Source organism: Abrus precatorius, unplaced genomic scaffold, assembly GCF_003935025.1.
Source record: "Abrus precatorius isolate BTA unplaced genomic scaffold, Abrus_2018 Scaffold10, whole genome shotgun sequence".
Taxonomy (NCBI): Eukaryota; Viridiplantae; Streptophyta; class Magnoliopsida; order Fabales; family Fabaceae; genus Abrus; species Abrus precatorius.
Genome location: NW_020874292.1, coordinates 24,147,938 through 24,161,167, shown reverse-complemented (window position 1 = coordinate 24,161,167; position 13,230 = coordinate 24,147,938). Strand labels below are relative to the sequence as shown.

Below are 13,230 nucleotides of genomic sequence, written 5' to 3'. Positions count from 1 at the left end.
AAAAAAAATGAAGGTTATTCAGAGTATGTATTTTTTTTATTTTAAAAAGATAGAACTTTTTTAAAAAATACAATCTAACATACTCATATTTTCTGTGTTTTTCTTTTCTTCTTTGCTCAATTTTCCCATTGGTTTTACAAAATAATTTTTGACAATTATTTGTTCGTAACTCAATGACATCACTGCTCAAAAAGGGAGAAGAAAAATTGAAGAAATAATATAATACATACAAGAAAATAAACCCCAAAAAAAAGGGTGGCGATTCCTCTTTTCTTACCAGATATTACAAATTAAAATGAAAAATATTCTATTGGGTGAATAGGTGAAAGATGATCAGGGTAAGGAAGGAATAAAGGCTACTTCCACTACCGTCCAACATATTCCTGTTTTGATGCTTCTCTTAATGGAAGAGCTTTACAGAAGGCTGTTTATGGATATCATGTCCACCTGCATCCAATGATTTATCATTCAGACCATCCACATGTCCTGTCCATAACCCCTATTTCCTGAAAGGAAACGTAGAAGAGGGTAGTGGGGTGAGTGGTTGTGTTTGCAATCAATTGAGGATCAAATGCGATGGAGACCTTGTCACCAAACTTCATATTCACATAAATGGTTTCACTTTTTTAGCAACTAAATGGTACCATCATCACAAACACAAATTTGCCTTCAACAGATTCTATACCCACGCTTAAATGAACAAGGACATGCGGTCCTTGCTATTCTGCAACGCAGATAAATCCAAGAAATCAACGACTGTGTTATTCATGCTGAAAAAGAGAGGAAGTGAATACATGAAAAATAAATGTTCTTCTAAATGATACATTTGCTGCATTTTCTACCCAACTGATGGTGTCACATCTCTGTCGCTATGAATTATACAATCTCTGTAACTTATTTTGGGCAATAGAATAAAAATTTCAATCTGCTAGTTATCCTCAATACAAAAAGAGAATTTCAAATCTGAAACTAAAAAGCCAATGAATGTTGTAAAAAATATGTTGTTCTTGAACAGAGCCTCAAATGAATCAGAAATTGAGCCAGAATTACATCCATCCCAAAGACGAATGAAAAAAATGTGACAAATAATTATACTCTTCATCGGGTCAAGAAGTTTTCTCTGTCTTTCCAATTTCTGTATTACCATGTCTGAAGTTTAGAATGCCAGTCAGTCCTCGTCCCCTGGCCAGCTGTTCCAATTCTTGAAGTCTATGCTTAAGAAGCTCTACTTCTTCTGCCAAGTTCTCATTTTTCTGTTTCATAGCCTAAAGAATAATGCAAATTCTTACGAGAACATTAAATTATGAAACCATGACTATTCAATAACTTTTCTCAGTTAGCCTGAATTGAGGGAACCTATGAAAGTGAATATACAGAGCTGTTTAGGGTGGTCTTATATTCTAGAGCAAGAAGGAGGACAAATTGCCATGAACTATTAAAATAAACCACTTTTCCTTTAACAGTAGTAGTATTCTACAAAACCCCAGTTCATACTGCTAAAATAAACTACCTGGCCTAAAATATATCCAAATTTAAACAATTCAGACTTGCAACAATATCCGCTTCAACACAAAGCACGTTCACAAAAGCCTTGACAATGTCCTATTACAGCTTAGAGGTCTGGAGCACGTCATTTATAGATTTATGATTTCATTCTCAAATTCAGTATGACTGTCAATTTAATCATCCCAAATAGAATTTTTAAAAGGACAAAATTTATGTTATTCTTTAGAGCGTTGTTAGTGCTGCTTACCAATTAAAATTAGTTGTTTATTTTTATAAAAGGTTTGCATTTAATGTTATCACACATTATCGAGGTAAGACTTTAATTTTGATTAGTAAACAACATCACCACCACCTAAGGAATTGTACCTAAGTTTAATCCTTTTTAAAATATAGAAGTAATGGGAACTCACTTTCATTTATTAAAATTTATTGAAAACTACAAAAGTATGAGTGAGAATTATTAAATTAGAAATAAGACTTACATGATTTTTGTGATTTCTAATAAATATTAACCAATAATAAAGAGTATATTGCAACAATAATGTAATTGGGAATTAATGGCATCATCTGAGAACCATATGGATTGAATATATTAAAAGCTGAAAAGTTAGTGATCACGTATCATGATATCTTCAAATATGAAGCTTTATGCATCATAATTCATAACCTATCACAACATGTGCTCAGTTGCTCTAGAAATTAACTTTTAATCCAAAAAGCAACACTGGGGAAACACTTCAGCTGCTTCTACCCAGGTCATACAAGTAAATCTATAAGTTAGGTTTGAACTTGAAGCACTTTGTAATTTATTTATATGAAAGATTAATTTTTAGAAGTTGAAAAAATAAAAAACAGGAGACTACATGAGCTGCCAGATGTTTTAAAAATCTTCAGTATAAAGTGGCAATAACCCTCTAATAACAGTAAGCAAAATTAATTTCGATTTGCTCTAAAAAAATCATGAACCTATTTACCATGATTAAGCAAAATATTACAACATGACATGGTATTGGTATAACATCCTTTGTATCAGAAAATGGGAGCAGATGATACATGTAACATCTTTAGCATAGGAACTTAGGAAGCATGTAACTAACATTAGGAGGAAAAAACATATAAACACAAGATTAAATAAAATTTGAAAACAAGGACTGAAAGAAATAAACAACTTAAATTGAAAGAGAAAGAAGAGTTGAGAAATTTGACATCCAAGGTAAAATGTAATGTCGGATACACATGTACCAGAAGATTATTTTGAAATTACCTCAAGCTCTTGCTTTCGTAGCTCCTCCTTTCTTGCTTCAGATCTAGCACTTCTTTGTACCTCAAAGATCAAGAGAACTCCTGCGACCTATGAATATAGCAAATAGGCACAGAAGGAAACAAAATTACAAACAAAGCAAGTGAGTATATGCACAAATTATGTTGGTATAAACATGTAAAAATGACTTATGTCTAACGTCCCATGTCTGGGAGTTAAAGAATTCACAGTAGGGTCTCTTTTTCTGTTTTGTCGTGATGGGGACGTGGTGGTCTCACTTATTACTAGAAAATACTGCTCTTGTAATTTGTGAAATCTCCAGAGATCTTATTTAAACTAAGATGAAAACCCTTAGCTTCAAAGATCACAACTCATAAGCAATTTATCTTGCCCTTAGTTTAGGATTTTGTTATTTCATTTTTGTAAAAATTAACACTCAATTTACTATAAAGAAATACTTGAATCATCAATTTGCTGTTCCTATATATCTCCCTATTTGTCTTCATTGTGTTCTCTTTGAATATTTCCTACAATCCTTCTGCATATACAATACGTTTAGCAAGATAACTTCAATTTTCTGCAATTCTCTACCATTAGTTCGTCCACTTATTGACATTATTTTTCTAAAAATATATGTTCATATCCAACACATTCAACTCAATCAGATCCAGCAACGGACAATAAAGTACGACTTCATTGAAACTTAACCAGTTGCGTCAATTAGCTTTTCTGCATAGCATTAGCATGATTTTGTTGGCTGTTAGGAAATATAATTGTTGCTTTTATGTTGTTATTTTTTTTGTTTCAATTCAGTCAAATAGTTGTTCAGTTGTAATCCTATTTCTTAGGGATATGCACATAAAGGTTAGATCATTTTATCTAACCGCCTACGTTATCGAGCATATAAATTGTGGATGTGATTATTACTTTATTTGTATGTCTATAAAGCCAACATGTGACTTTGAATTCAATAACACATTCCTTCAGCATATACATATAGTGCATTACGTCCTGTGTTCAACAAATGGTATCAGAGCTCCTTCACAGGGGCTTGCTCCTAGGGGCCTAATCCTTAATTTAATTGAGTGTGAGAGAAACAGTTGTGAGTGTGTGAAAAAGAAACCGCAGATTTCTTTCAAAGAGTGAAAAAAAAAATGGCAAAAAGTAGTAATAGCAAGTATGTGCAACCCACCATCCCGAAATTTGATGGTCATTATGATCATTGGGCAAAATTAATGGAAAACTTTCTTCGTTCCAAAGAGTATTGGAATCTTGTAGAGAATGGAATCTCAGTAGTACCAAATGGAGCAGCATCTTCAAAGACAGAACTTAAACTAATGGAGTAGAAGTTGAAAGACTTGAAGATAAATTATCTTTATCAAGCTATTGATCGTGAAATCTTGGACACAATCCTTAATGATGACACATCCAAAAACATTTGGGATTCAATGAAGCAGAAATTTCAAGGTTCTACAAGAGTGAAGAGAGCACAATTGTAAGTCTTGTGCAAAGATTTTGAAGTTCTAAGGATGAATGAAGGAGAGATGATTAATTCTTATTTTGTTCGTACTTTAAAAATTATTAAAAGTATAAAGGCGTGTGGTGAGAGTATGTGTGAGAATGTCATCATTACAAAAATCTTGAGGTCCATGATTTCTAAATTTAATTATATCGTGTGCTCAATTAAGAAATCCAACAATTTAGAGACCATGACAATTGATGAGTTGCAGAGAAGTTTTCTTATTCATGAGCAAAGAATGAACTGCCATGAAGGAAAAGAACATGTACTACAAATTACTAATGACGATAGAGGAGGAAGAGGGAGAGGCTTTTCTATATGTGGTCGAGGTAGAGGAAGACAATTGTATTTTAAGTGTCACAAGTTTGGACATTCTCAATACGAACGTCCTAATTGGCAAAAAAAGGTAAACTATGCTGAGGTGGAGGATGAAGTAAAGGAAGAAGATAAGCTCTTGCTAATGGCCTATGTTGATCTCAAACAAGGCAAGAAGGAAGATGAATGGTTTCTTGACTCAAGGTGCAGCAACCATATGAGTGGAGACAGGAACTGGTTTTTAGAGATAGGTGAAAGCTTTAGACACTTTAAAGCTTGGCAATAATACTAGAATGTTTGGAATGGGGAAAGACAATGTTCGCTTGAATGTTAATGGAGTTACACACGTAATTTCAAATATTTATTACGTTCCTGAACTCAAGAACAATCTATTAAGTATAGAACAACTTCAAGAAAAAGGCCTAGCTATTTTGATTCAGAATAGGAAGTGTAAAATTTATCATCCCGGAAGAGGGCAAATTATGGAGACTGAAATGAGTGAAAATAGACTGTTTTTCTTAATAGATACTATGGTACCGAAAAATCCTACATGTTTTCAGATGGAGTTATGCAATGAATCTCATCTTTGGCATTATTGATTTGGTCATTTAAGCTAAAATGGCTTGAGGACACTTTCTTCTAAGAAGATGGTGAATGGACTGCCCTCTATCATGAACCCAAAGGATCTATGTACATGCTACTTAGTAGGAAAACGACATTGAAGCTCCATGCTGAAAAAAGGTTTGTGAAAAGCATCAAACAAGCTTCAACTTGTACATGCAGACATATGTAAACCTATCAAACCAACTTAAAACAGTAACAAGAGGTATATCCTAAATTTTATTGATGACTTTTCTCGTAAAACTTGGATTTACTTCTTAAATGAAAAGTTGGAAGCATTTTCTATGTTTAAAAGTTTCAAAGTCTGTGTTAAAAAAGAAACGAGTGCATGTATTACTTGTTTAAGGACAGACAAAAGTAGTGAATTCACATCAAATGAGTTTGGAGAATTTTGTAGGACTCAAGACATAGTAGACAGTTAACTGCAACTTATACTCCTCAGCAAAACGGAGTCACTAAGAAGAAAAACAGAATGATAATGAATATGGTATGGTCTATGTTGGTTGAGAAATAGGTTCCCAAGGTGTTTTAGCCTGAAGCCGCAAGATGGTGTGTGCATGTTCTCAACATGTGTCCTACAGTAGTTATGCAAAATAAAACTCCCAAAGAAGCATGGAGCGTTTTCAAACCGATAGTGGAGTATTTTCGAGTCTTTGGATGCAAAGCTCATGCTCATATACAGGATCAACAAAGAAGCAAGTTAGATGACAAAAGCAAGAAGTGTGTCCTACTAGGAGTGAGCGATGAATTAAAGGCCCATCGATTGCTTAATCCAATCTTCAAGAAAGTCATTATTAGCAAAGGTGTAGTGTTTGAAGAACAAAAGAGTTGGAATTGGGAGAAAAAAGAAGAATGCAAGCTGGATATTTTAGATTGGGGAGAAGATGAGGAATATGAGAGTGAAACTGAGGAGCAGGGAGAAGAAGAAGAAAATAATGGTGTTGTCAACTCCATGAGTCCTGGTGCTCATCCTAATGAATCACGTAATAATGTTCATGAGGTCCCAGTTGAAGGGAGGGTTAGAAGAAATAGAAGACAATCAATTTGGATGACTGATTACGAAAGTGAAGAAAGCTTCTCAGATGAAGATGGTTTGAATGCAATAATGTTGGTAACTGAGGATGATTCAATTTCATTTGAGGAGGCTGCTAAGAGCAAAAAATGGAGGGACGCAATGATGAAAGAGATGGAATCAATAGGATAAAACAAGACTTGGGAGTTGACTGACTTACCAAGTGGAGTGAAGCCCATTGAAGTTAAGTAGATCTTCAAGATCAAACTTAACGAGAATGGAGAAATAGATAAGTTCAAAGCAAAATTAGTGGCAAAAGAATATACTCAATAATATGGAGTCGATTACACAAAGGTGTTTGCTCTTATGGCCAGACTTGATACCATTTGCATCATACTTGTTATGGCAGCTCAACATAGTTGAAATGTTTTTCAATTAGATGTGAAGAGTGTTTTTCTTCACAGTGAACTCAAAAAAGATATTTATGTGCAGCAGCCCATTGGTTTTGTGAATAATGGTAAAGAAGATAGAGTTTACAAATTAAGAAAGACATTGTACGGTGTTAAATAGACAAGCACCGAGAGCATGGTACAGCATAGAGGCTTACTTTGTTCATAAAGGCTTTGAAAGGTGTTTTTGTGAATATATATTGTTTACAAAGTCAAAGGAGGGAGGTAAAATATTAATTGTAAACCTTTATGTTGATGACTTGATATATACTGGAAATGATTGGAGCATGTGTGATGAGTTTAAAAGTTCAATGATGTCAGAGTTTGATATGTGCGATTTAGGAAGGATGAAGTATTTTCTTGGAATAGAAGTTATGCAGAGTTCAAATGGAATTTTTATATGTCAAAGAAAATATGCTTGTGAGGTTCTAACAAAGTTTGGCATGAAGAATAGTAATGCAGTAAAAAATTCTATTGTTCCAGGCACAAAACTGTCAAAAGATGATGGAGGAACAAAAGTTGATTCAACCACGTTCAAGCAAGTAGTTGGCAGCCTAATGTATCTAATTGCAACTCGCCCTGATATAATGTATGGAGTAAGTTTAATTAGCAGATTCATGTCTTGTCCTATTGAGTCTCATTGGCTTGCAGCAAAACGAATATTATGGTACTTGAAAGAAACAACTGAACTGGACATTTTGTATAAGAAAGGTGGAAGTATAGATATTATGGCATACTCTGACAGCGATTTTGCTGGAGATTTAAACGATTGAAGAAGCACTTCCGGCTTCGTGTTTTTACTTGGTTCTAGAGCAGTTTCGTGATCTTCAAAGAAACAGCCTATAGTGACATTGTTTACTACCGAGGCTGAGTAAATAGCAGCAGCGTTTTGTGCTTGTCAATGTATTTGGCTTAAAAAGGTGTTGGAAAAGCTTGGCATTAAAGAGCAGAAGAACACCTTGATTCTGTGTGACAACAACTCAACCAAACAATTATCCAAGAATCTAGTGTTTCATGGGAAAAGCAAACATATTGACATAAGATTTCATTTTTTGAGAGACTTGGTGAAGGATGGAGTTGTCAGGCTGAGCTACTGCAATTCACATATTCAAGTTGCAGACATAATGACCAAGCCTCTCAAATTGGAGTAATTCTTAAGGCTTTGTAGCATGCTAGGCATGATTAAAGCTTCAGAACTAAACTAAATGCTATAGCATATAGTTTAAGGGAGGGAATGTTGGCTGTTAGGAAATAGAATTGTTGCTTTTTCTGTTTCAATTCAGTCAAATAGTTGTTCAGTTGTAATCCTATTTCTTAAGATATGCAGATAAAGGTTAGATCATTTTATCTAACCACCCACGTTATCGAGCATATAAATCATGGACGTGGTTATTACTTTATTTGAAAGACTATAAAACCAACATGTGACTTTGAATTCAATAACACATTCCTTCAGCATATACATTTAGTGCATTACGTCCTGTGTTCAACAGATTTGGGGTTCTCAACTTGAAATCACCCAAACTTAGTATCACAGTATCTATTGTGAAAGAAACTCTAGAGTTTAGGTAAACTCCAGGAGGCTAGTAATGGCAACTCGTAAGCATAAAAAAGCATTAGTAAAAGAAGATATCTCAGTAACCAACCGCAATTAAACTGCACATTCAGAATCAATATCGAACATTCTAGATTTATAACAAAGGCAACGAAAGAACTAAAGTAAAAACAAAAGCGAATAGCGAACAGTTTAGGAAATGGGAGATTGAGTCGATGAGAAAATTACGGAGAAGACGAAGAGTTCTCCAATGAGATCAACAGCAGCCTGAACTGCTTTCTCTTCATTCAAGGGGCGAATTTCGACGTCGGTTGCGTGACCGTAGATGCGGCGTTGCATCTTCGTGGTGAGTTGATGATTGGCCTGTGAAATGAAATGAAATGAAATGAAATGAAAAAGAGAAATGGATAGTTTGATTGGATTGGGGGAAAAGAAGAGGAGCTGACCTGAGCCATGTCGATGATGAGTTGGCGGAACCTTGGGTGAATAGCAGCTTGCTTCTTCAGCCTTGAGGCAACGGGTTTGCTAAGGGTTTTGACCGCCAATGTTCCAAGCTTCAACAGCGGAAGCACCATCTTCTCAATTGATCAAATCAAATTCAATACTATAATATTGATTGAGTTGTTGGTTTTCTTGCGGAAGAAGAATAGGGACGAACCACCATTGGAGTCAATGCCCGAAACAATAATATTGCATTTTTAATTTCATCGTATTAGGAAGCAGCGAAGCCAAATAGTCAACGTTGCGTTGGTTGTTCCCACTTCGTATTACTCTTTATTCACTTCCCATTATACATCTCCTTCGACGGCTCTCCTTTTGTTTCTCTTCCCGCAAGATCCCCACTCTATTTTTTCGTTTTTCATGGGAAATTAAATTAATATCTTACTCTGTTTTTCAAAGGCTATTTAAATTAATTATCTTAGTCCTTTAACTATTTTACATAAGTCTTTATGTTTTAAAATTTTTATAGTTGAGGTTTTAAACTTACAAATCGTGTTTTACTTTATTGCATTCTGCTTATCTTATTGCCATGATAAACCTTAATCACAAAATTTAATAACCTAATGTTGTTTGTGAATTCAAGGATAAACTTTGTTAAAATGCCTTCAATTTACTTACGTGTTTATTTGAAAATTTTAAGGATTTAATTTAAAAGTTATATATAATAATATTTAAATAAATATGAATTTATTTGAATATGAATTATATAAACAAAGATTCAATTCGAAAGTTATAATTAATAATATTAAAATAAACACAAATATATGTCTATTTAAACGTGAATTCAAATGTATTAAAAGTTAAATATTACCTTGAGATATAATTAGAAATTATTATCGACTTGTTTGATGAAATTGTTTTACTTTAATTTATTAGATGATTTTTAAAATGAATTACTGAATTATTTGAGAATTTTTAAATGGGATTCCGTAGTCTAAAAATACAATGATATTTGATGCTGTTTACAATTTTTTAAGTAGATGTTACTATCCTGAATTTGATATGTAATGTCTGTATTGATCTCATTCCTAAACTTTGTAATGGAGGCATATCCTGTGAGTATAATCGTATGCTGATATTCATCTGCATTCACTTGTGTTCTACGCAAACCATTATATGCTTACTGTATCATCCTGTGTCCATGCAAGGGTTCAAGTGTGTGCGTATCATGCAGATAAACCTCCAAATCTCCAAAAGAACAGCTTTTTCAATTTATAAATTTCAATTACCTTGGCAATGCCAATGATCTCCAATGTATTGCAAATCTGCGTCTTGGGATTTTTCTTGAAGATATATATGCTACATCAAGTACTAAGAGCGGTATAAGTTCTGTCATACTTTCAAGATGGTATGGAATCATCGGAATCCATTTCTTTGAATTGTGAGCATAACATTTTATGATGATCATCCTATATTCTAAAATGTGATGAATACTAGAATCTATTTTCAAACGGAAAGATATTCTTGGCCATAAGAGATTGCAAGGGAGAACTTACCATGGAGAAGTTTGTCAACATCTCCTGAGGAAGGATCCAATATATATGGTAGAGATAAAGACAAAGAGACCACACTCAAAGTGTCGTTGGATGATGATAAGAATGATGGTAACATATTTGTGATCGCTATTGTGGGCATGGGTGGGATTGGAAAAACCACTTTACCTCAGTTGACTACAATGATGACAATTTGAAGCAAAAATTTGATCTTCAGGCAGGGGCTTACTTTCTGAAGAATTTTGATGTTCTCAAGGTTACAAAGACTAAATCATTGCAGCACAAAAGTGTCTTTAAGTGTCCTACCTCTCTTCTAAAGCTTGAAATCTTTTAAGTATCCTCTGTTGGAAAACGATGCGAGATGAAACACCCTCCGATTTGGCCTTAATTTTCCCACATTCGAGGTGTTAAGGTTAAAGGGAGATGGATTTCTTGAACTACGATCTACAGGTAATTATGAATTGCCACTTACTCAATTTCATTCATTTTTTCACTTGAGGTTAGTGGAAGAATGTCGGCAGTGTAGTTGGTTAACCAGAGGAATGTTTTGGTTCAATTCCTCATATTTTGGACATAACCTTAGTGGTGTTAAATTTGCCTGAGTTGAGCTGATTTGACTCTAGAAAGAATATCAAATATCATTCGTGTTGGCCTAGGCCTAAGTTGTGAGTGAAAACTTCCCTTTGTCATTAACATTATACATTAATAACTCAACCTTCCTTTATTGGATTTTATAAAATAAAGTGCCATTTCCACTGTTTCTGGTCTGTGCCATTTGAGGCTCGGTAACATGAAGCTATAACCATAAATTGGCTTAGTTGTTGTTCAGTTTGCATTGGTCACTCAATCAACCCGTAGCAAATCTTTCTTACTAGTTAGTAACATTATTTTGAACGACTATGCATTAATTATTTCAAAATAAAAATATTTTTTAAAAAAAAAAGCAAGGAAAGGCCACGTTTCTGGCACAGTTGAGATGCTAGAGACTAGAAATGCTTCTCACTTGTCAGCAGAATTGCAAAGGGGAGTAACTGTTTCTTAAAGAAAACTAATTATTCTTATAAAAGTCATTTTGCTAAACAAAATACTTTTCTGAACTTTAATTTTGTTTTATAAAGAGAATTATATTGATTCAGTATTCAATCGATATTTTTTTTAACATCATTTTGATTCTAAAGTTATTAATTATTAAGACCAAATTAATTTCACGCATTGATAAAAAATTATCAGAACTAATCTTATTAGACGACATTAGGAGTTACTCCCTCCGGTCATTTTTATAAGAAACAAGATAGAGCATTTTTTTTGTCCTTATTATAAGAAACAAATGATATATTCAATTAACCCAATTCATAGGGAGATTGAAGTATTAAATTCTAAGAGGATTTATGATAGAATTAATATGGACAAGCTAAGGGTTAACACATTTTGTTAATTGAATCTTATAAATTAATTTTCTATTTGAGTGAATTAAATTGAAACTCTCCCCTCTTTTTGTTTGTTTAATATTCACAACATGTTCGATGTATGATTTATATCCAATGTTAATGAGATGACAACCTAGATCAGCACCCTAGTATTGCATTAATTTGTGTTTAAATTTTGATGGGAGTTAGCGACAATTTTTTTTATCATCAATCTCAAAAACAAAATATTTGTTTCTTATATTTAATATATATATAGCTATTTTTTATATATATAAGCGAAAGTAGTACAATGAACTCTTCTATTTACTTTTATTTCAAGTTCAAAAATTATGTTGAAATCTACTTTTTAATTTTCTATTAATTTAAAATTAAAATAAAGATCAATATAACTTTGAAGATCCAATCTATTTTCTTCACTCATTCAATATTTTAAACAAAATAATTCATAAAAAGTGTCAAATTATTTTATTTTACTAAGAATTTATTAAATCCTTAATTTAATTTTTCAGACGATTAATATCAAATATTTTAGTATTTGAAATTTTAAAATTTCAAAGTTAATCCTTAACTTTTGTCTCCAATTAATCATTTTAATTTTTTGAGTCATACACCATGAACACAGAATACCATAATGTTAACATGTTACATTAAGTGAAATGTATAATTAATTGTGTAAAAAAAATATTTTATATAGTGTGATATATATATATATATATATTATTATTATTATATTTTAGTCCCTAAAATTATTAGCGTAAGACATTTTAATATCTTCTTAATACATTTTATCTACTCATCTTTCTTTTCATTCATTCATCCTTAACACTACCATTGTTAGAAACTACCATCGACAACCATCATCTGTATCTACTAATATTAGAAACTACTATCATTAAAAACAACCATAACAACATTGTAAAATTAATCCCTCTTAAGATTATTAAAAGTTTTTATTTATCAATCCATCTTCTTCTTGTTCTTTTTTAATACTAATATTATTAGAAATTAGCTTGTCAAAAATTACTATTGTCGTTTATCATCATCTTCTTCTTCTTCTTTCGACCAACTCAATGCTAATAAACTATTTTGTGACCACAACCTTGTTAGTCTCTTTCTCTTTCTCATTCTAAGGTTTTCTCTTTTCCCTTTCCATTTTCAAAATCCCAACAAGGTGGTAATTTTCAACGAGTTAGAAGTAGAAAGACTAGAAACTATAAGAGTAGTCATTTAAGGATCAATGTGGCTAAGTTCTTTGGCAAAGTCATGTAAAAGAGTGTTTAAAATAATGATAAAAGTGTGATTGATATATCAAAGTAGAATGTTAATTATAATAATAGGGTGTGATAAAAAAGAAGAAGAAATAACAAAAGAGAAAGTGAAATAAGAGAAGATGGGTAGGTTATAAAGTTGGAGATCAAAGTAGAAGAAGACTTGGTGATGTCATTATTATCGGAGACGATGAGGTTGGTAAAAGGGTGATGTAGAGTGAGTGGAAGAAGCTAAAAAAATATCAATTTTTTGTTATATATTAATGTAATATGTCACTTTAATTGTTATGGAATGTTAAGGAT

General features: G+C 32.7%; 1 protein-coding gene across 1 annotated transcript; it reads right to left on the bottom strand.

The window, feature by feature from the left end:
* Positions 1-743: 743 nt before the first annotated feature.
* LOC113852431 (OPA3-like protein) lies at positions 744-9,030 on the bottom strand. The gene is made up of 4 exons (XM_027482696.1): positions 8,685-9,030; positions 8,467-8,601; positions 2,771-2,857; positions 744-1,265 (listed from the first exon to the last, which is right to left on the bottom strand). The coding sequence occupies exons 1-4, from the start codon at positions 8,811-8,813 to the stop codon at positions 1,107-1,109; spliced, it is 510 nt and encodes a 169-aa protein (XP_027338497.1). The 5' UTR covers positions 8,814-9,030; the 3' UTR covers positions 744-1,106.
* Positions 9,031-13,230: the final 4,200 nt, after the last annotated feature.

What these genes read in the sequence shown, in the direction of transcription:
- LOC113852431 (XM_027482696.1), bottom strand. Translation starts at nt 8,813, where the DNA reads ATGGTGCTTCCGCTGTTGAAGCTTGGAACATTGGCGGTCAAAACCCTT. An exon ending in TCATCATCGACATGGCTCAG is followed by an intron (nt 8,602 to 8,684) that starts GTCAGCTCCTCT and finishes TTCATTTCACAG; the next exon opens with GCCAATCATCAACTCACCAC. An exon ending in TACGAAAGCAAGAGCTTGAG is followed by an intron (nt 1,266 to 2,770) that starts GTAATTTCAAAA and finishes ATTATTCTTTAG; the next exon opens with GCTATGAAACAGAAAAATGA.